Genomic DNA, 6,571 nt, shown 5'->3' on the forward strand with positions numbered 1-6,571 from the left:
GGAGAAATAAATGAAACACTTTCTTCTTTGAGTGTCTTTTCCTCTGGGCTCTCTCCTTGCAATCTATTTAAGATAAATTTTGGTGGAAACTTCAGACATTTACTGCACATATTAATCTTGTGTTTATCTTGTTTTACTCTGCTTGGGCTTGTTTGCTCCCTGCTGAAGCTTGCTGGGGTTTTGCTCTCTCTCTAACTGGGAAGTACTGTACATGTTGAATGAATGGGTTCGCTGGCATCGATTGTTGTATTGTTGTCTTCACTTGTTGGTCACATATAACTCATAAACAAACTTGAAAATATGCAGTCATTTCATCACAAAGATAAAAAATCACAAAAATTAGCAAGAGTATGAATAATTTTGAGGACGACTGTAACTATTAAGTACAAAACAGGACATGAATGCAGACAATAGAACAGTAGGCTACTCTATGTTGACAGTATATATTGTACATTAACACATTAATGTGGTACCTGGAACTAAACATTGTGCACACCAGGAAACACAAGTACTCACAGGCCACCAGGTCATTGAACGGCCAGCCAAGAAGTAGCCCCCTACAGTGCTGCGATTGGCTCGTACTGATGACTATAGAAGAGACAGGGGTAAAGATCACACAACACTAACAATTGATGTGCTCTCATCTACAATATTACACATTTACAACCAAAAAAAAAAATCCACATTTTCACATTGGATAACCAGCTGTGACTCTGGTAACTTAAATTAATGAGCTCCCACAATTTCAGTGTTCTTTACATGCTAAAATGCAGATATTTGCAGATTCTTTCAAATCCAGAAAATTGAAACCTTTCAAGCCCAAATTGGCTCTATATTAGGTATTATCCAGAGTTTAGCATATTTCCTCTGAGCACATATTATGATACTTTAATAGCATCAAAAATAATTTGTACATGTAAAGTGAGTTGAGCCACTTCTTACCCAGATTCCAACCACCATGACAAAAATAAAATAGATGACAACCACAGTGATGTCAGCAGCATCCACACTGAGACCTGTGCTGGGAGGTGCTGCAGTGGTGAAACCAGAGGTGCTGCTGCCTGCATGTCAAGTACAGAAGATAGCATTCCATTAACATTTTCTTTTCATTGAGAGACACAGACATAGATAATTCGAATCTTTTAAAGGGGCTAAAAGAGTCTGTTTTTGATCTGCCAGTAAAATGAGCAGAGTGATCTGGTGGAGGCAAATCTTTTAGCCTGTAACTATAATCTATCTCTATATCTATCTATATCTATCTAATCTCTAGGTGGATCCTCCCGGAGGCTGTGTCTCTGGTTAACAGGATTCTGCCAGTGTCTCAGCGGTTCAGTTTTAGTTGAGTTTACTCACAGACTTTCTGTCTCGGCAAACTTAGCTTCTTGCAGGTTTCTTTGCAGGCGGTCGTGTAATCTACGTTTTTATTCACTTTGAGGATAGTCAGGTTTAAAGGCGGAGTGAGGTGGTCTCAGTCAATCATGATAGTTGTCCTCACTTTCTTTGTCTCAGTTAGAGCGATATATGATCTCTTAATGTAGCTGAGGTAAGGGATCTAATGCTGATTCTCTGAGGTTATTACAGCACACAAGATGGGTGTTGGTCAGGACACGAAAAGAATGACAGAAGACCAGTATCTCTTCATGGTGGTGGTGCTTTATTATGACACACACACACACACACAGTTGTTTTTCATTCACAGAACACCCAGAGTGTCAACACAAAGCACACTTCCAACAAACAGGTAAGACCACAGGTAAACTCCAGGTATTGTTCCCACAGGTACATAAACTCAGAAAAGGAAAAGGAAAAGTCCACTAGTGTGGCCGCAGGCTGTTGTTTTACTAGCTGCTCCGAGTGGTGTTGTCGTCACTTCCCATGGCAACAGGAGGGAGGGGCTATGGACACACTAAAGAATAATAGCGTTTTATACAGCCACCCCCAAATGTGCATGGCACATTTACATCGAATAAAAGGCTCAGTCAGTCTTGGAGGGTCTAGAGGTTGGAGGAGGGTCTTCCTCTCCAGATGGAAGAGCTGGTAACATCACTAACCAGGCTACTGGCCATGTGAAGATGTGTCCTTTAATGTTGACATCAGCTGATCTGATGCACCCATCATTGCTGTGATGGACCTTGACCACACACCCGATTGGCCACTGGGCCCATGGTAGCTGGGGCTCCACCAGCATGATGATTGCTTTATCTTGTAGGTCAGGAGGAGAGGACTGCCATTTCTGTCTAGTCTGTAGACCAGGTAGGTATTCCCTTATGATCCTGGACCAGAATTGGTCCACCAGGATCTGGGAATGACGCTAGCACCTGCGGTTCAGGATCTTGGTTTCTGGGTACACCATTTGAGGGAACGAACCATCAGGCCACCCCATGAGCAAACTGTTTGGTGTCACAGGATCGATGTCTGCTATGTCAGATGATACATAGCCTAATGGTTTTGAGTTGACGATGGCTTTGACTTCCAGGAACACAGTGAGTAGCACTTCTTCACGGACTGGTTGCAATCCGACACGTGTAAAGTGCTGACTTGACTTGAATTTCCCACTCCCGCTGGGAGTAGATTTTCCAATGCAAGGCAAAGTCTAGCGAACTCACTGGGATCTGGTTGAATGAAGCTGGGGATTGTAGGTTTGGGGCCTCTATGCACTAGTTCTGACAGGAGCACAGGAGCCTGTACAGGGTGGTTAGTGGTGAGAGAGCTGGGTGTCGCCCCGGCGGCAGTTGGGGGAGGTGCTGCTTGTGGACGGTTCCATATCCTCCCTCAATGAGTGGGCTATGTCTATTAGCTCCTTCATTTCTTTCCAGGCCTCATGCAGTTCCTTTAATGTAGACTGGAAAGCCTGTTGGGATTGTAGCAGCTTTTCATTCTCTTCCTGGATGGCTTGGATATCTGGATAGAAGGAGGGGTCTCTATAAGAACTCCACTGCTGTGAGGTGGGAGCTCCAGGTACGATATCCATGGCTAAGTATCTCCTCTGGAGGTGACCTGGGACTAGCCGAGGTGTCTGATAATAAGCAGCATCCCTAGGAAAGCCACCAGAGGGAGGCTGAGGTGAATAAAAGTGGTTCATATTAACTGGACCATACTGTGGGAGGGGAAAGTGGTGGCGGCAGAAGAAAGACAGAAGACCAGTGTCTCCTCATGGTGGTGGTGCTTTATTATTACTTTATTATTACTCAGTAGTCACACACATACAGTTGTTTTTCATTCACTGAGTGAATGTCAACACAAAGCACAATTAAGCTGATTAACTAATGAAGCTGCAAAAGAATAGATTGTGTTCACCATCAGTAATAAATGAGTGGCATTACAAGACATGAAGAATAATCATTTGATTCCAATACCTGAGAAATGTTTTGATCTGGATGTACAGGAATGTGACAAAGGTAAACAAGTAAAAGAAAGACCCTGGTTAGGTCTGTGGATCTTAGAGTCCAATCTGCATAGTTCTTTTTCAGGTTACTTTCTTGATAAAGTAACAGTTGAATGTTTCATGCAGAGACAAAGTTTGTTGCACAGAATGAAAATTTGGAGAGTGTTTATTCATAAGTTCCTGATGAACTGGGGTCCATTAGAATTGTCTCTTCTGAACGGGCCATTTGACCTTTGACCCTGGCTTGGGAGGAAGAGTTCTGTATCTGCTTCTTATCACAGAATGTTGGGGAGGCTGAGGAGAAGATGGGGGTTCAAGTACTTTTACCTCTGCGTAGTTTATAGGTGCCAGGCTGATGCCAGATGTCGCTACATTAGTATAAAGTGCTTGTTGATTTTCTCTATATGTTTTTCTATATTCACAGTGCCCCACTCCTGTCTTGTGTCTTATAACAAATATGGCTTCAATCTGTAGGCCTCATAGTACTCTAAAACTACAATTCCCAAGAGGGGGAGTCTCTATCACCAGGGTTTACAGTGGTGTAGCTCATACTGCCAATGATCATAGTGTGACTGTGTATCTTTGCCTGTCTGCTCATTGTTGAGTCTTGTATGCACTGATGAGGATCTGATAGACCAAAAGCTCACAAAAAAGTGAAAAAACTGCATGGATCTAGGTGTGCAGACATCTTCTGTAATTTTGGACATGCTGATGCTTCCAACACCTTAAAACAAAACTGGTCAGGTGGACTGGTGGTCATCCTGCAAATATTTATCCCCAGATCTGCACATTTATTCATTGTCCTTTTAAGAAATGAATGCTCTATCCACTAAAGGAGCTGAGACCTTTGCCTTCTCTGATGCTTATGCCAAGCAGATTTTATTTCCAGCTGCTAATATATTTGGAAACCATCCTTCCTCATCTGAATAGATGAAAACAAAGCTAACCCAGTTTTTTTTTGTTGTTGTTGTTGTTTTTAAAGAGAGACAACGTCTCAAATTACATTTGTGTCCTGAGTGAGTATTGGCACAAATAACACATTCCACAGGGACCTTAAAAGAAGTGGTGTGAAATATTGAATAAATAGGACACATTGAAAGACACTGCAAATCATGAAGTACTCATGAGGATGAAATTGGATAATGATTTTAATGTCATTGATTCTGCTAAACTCCTACCAACTCCTACACTCAAGTCACATGAAGATGGCCTGATGACAACTAAATCAAGAAATACAAGCAGGATACCCCGGACTACATTCGGGGCAAAGTCTAAGGCCCTCAACATCCATCCACAACAAGCCAGGATAAGATACCATCATGGCTGACAGTGCCCTAGTGACTCTGGATGCTACTACAAGCATCCAGCAGGTACAAATCACCATTCAAAAAACAGCCAGTGGTGTGGAAGAAAATGAGAAGGAGCGAAAAGAAACCCCTGGTCTGTACCCAAGGTGAAGACAAGATAAAATGGCCCAAATTGCTGTGTTATCCTTCGAGATGCTGTTTTTGCACCCACACACAGGACAATGTGTAACTCTGACTTAGATAATGTGTGACTCACAAAACTGTATATAACCTGACATCTCCTTTGCTCTTGGCTGATCTCTGATATCATCTCATGTACTTGAATGCTGCAAGTCCATCTGCAGATGCTGAATTAAACTTGCAGAAGGTTAGGTTGAGGAGCTAACAGAAAGTAGGGTTTTTAGTCTTGCCACAGGTCTGATGTTTTCCCTTAATGTTGACCTCTACTGTTTCTTCCCAAAGGGCCAGAGTCCTCTAGGCAGCTGTGGGTTAATTACCATAACCATATCTGACACTGTTAGATATCCCCTTGCCATGTCTGGCAGGCTTGAAGGCTGGGTAAGTTGTCCGTGATGAAGCGTATTCAGAGGTCGTCTGCTAGAATCTGGCTATGCCTTCATCTTCTTTGACTGATAAGATCTGAGTCAGCATAGACTGCCTGGGGTCACTTTGACGGAGTTGGCTGATGACAAATACCCATAGGGCTTTGAGTTCAGAATACCTTCAATTTCTATCAAAACAGTGTTAAGTGTTAAGCACCTCCTCTGTAACCATTTCTGTTCCCAGTGTCACTTGTACTGCTGTTTTCATTGATGTCACCTTCCTCTCCCAAATCCTCCAAAGTGAGCAGCATTAGGAGTATTAAACTTGAACTGGATTTTCCTCTTTCTCAACAGCTGCTTTAGTGCTTGATTCAAAGTGGCAAAGGCATCGCTGAGCTCCTTAACTCCTACAAGTTCATCCCACAGTCTGATAGAAGTTTGAAGGGATGACTTCAGCATTCAGTGAAAAGCTGAATTAAACTGACTCAGGGAGGAGACAAGTTGGCCATTTTGGGTTGGGGTTTGGGGTGTCATGGGTTTACCCCTCCACTTCCTACATTTCATACAAGTCCATTGGTGCTGTTTAATGGCTTGTCGGCCATGGAGAATCCAGTTTGAACATCTGATCTCTGCAAAGACCCTGCCAGGACCAGTGTGGAGGAGGTGTGTGTCATAGTCCTTTATTATCAGACAGGTTACTGTATGCTTGGGATGCATTGCCCCTGGTTCAAGTTTATCTGCCAGATGGAGTCTGCCTCCTTCCCTTTACACCCCTTGAACCTAAGGTTTAGCTTAGGTTCAAGGGGTGTAAAGGGTGTAAAGGACTGGATCATGGATGGGTGGTGACAGAACGCCTCTGTTCCATCTGCAAGGTTCAGTCAGCTCCATTAATCCCTCTGGTAATATTGTCAGCAGGATTGTGAGATCTTTCAACATAGCACCACTGGTCAGGGGAGGTGAGGTCTAGGATTTCAGTGATTAGTGATTAGTGATTTAAGACTTCATATCTGCATGACTCTAACCAGATTAGGACTTGGGTGGAATCTGACTGTTTTGTTGATTGGAATTGTTAACTCACTGTTAAGTGATTAAGCCTGCTGGGCTCCTGTAAGGGCTGCAGACAACTCAAGGTGAGAGATGATGAGCTGTCTTTTGGGAGCCATAACAAATGAAACATGAGTCCCTCCTTCCTCATTCTCCTTACTTAAGTAGGCTACAGAGTCATAAGCCCTTTCATTGCACATGATTCATTCATTTCATTACAGACTGCTGGTATGTGCTTGTAGCCTAGAGTGTCTCATGAGAAGTGTCAGCTTACTACCAAGTGTGCCCTCTTT

The 6,571-nt window shown here is 43.1% G+C and overlaps 1 protein-coding gene across 3 annotated transcripts in view; it reads right to left on the reverse strand.

Moving 5' to 3' along the window:
• LOC108885720 (sodium/glucose cotransporter 4-like) overlaps positions 1-1,081 on the reverse strand; it is a 40,879-nt gene extending 39,798 nt beyond the window's left edge. For 2 of the 3 annotated variants that reach the window (XM_018680141.2, XM_018680140.1), the window contains exons 1-2: positions 943-1,080; positions 517-588 (exon numbers count right to left, since the gene is read on the reverse strand). In XM_018680141.2, the coding sequence (XP_018535657.1) occupies positions 517-588; positions 943-960 (90 nt within the window). In that variant the 5' untranslated portion in view covers positions 961-1,080. Of the gene's footprint in view, positions 1-516; positions 589-942 lie in introns of all 3 variants that reach the window. The other variant, XM_051067018.1, reaches the window with a different exon arrangement.
• Between the last annotated feature and the right edge of the window lie 5,490 nt (positions 1,082-6,571).

Source organism: Lates calcarifer, unplaced genomic scaffold (assembly GCF_001640805.2).
Source record: "Lates calcarifer isolate ASB-BC8 unplaced genomic scaffold, TLL_Latcal_v3 _unitig_1009_quiver_891, whole genome shotgun sequence".
NCBI classification, from domain to species: domain Eukaryota; kingdom Metazoa; phylum Chordata; class Actinopteri; family Centropomidae; genus Lates; species Lates calcarifer.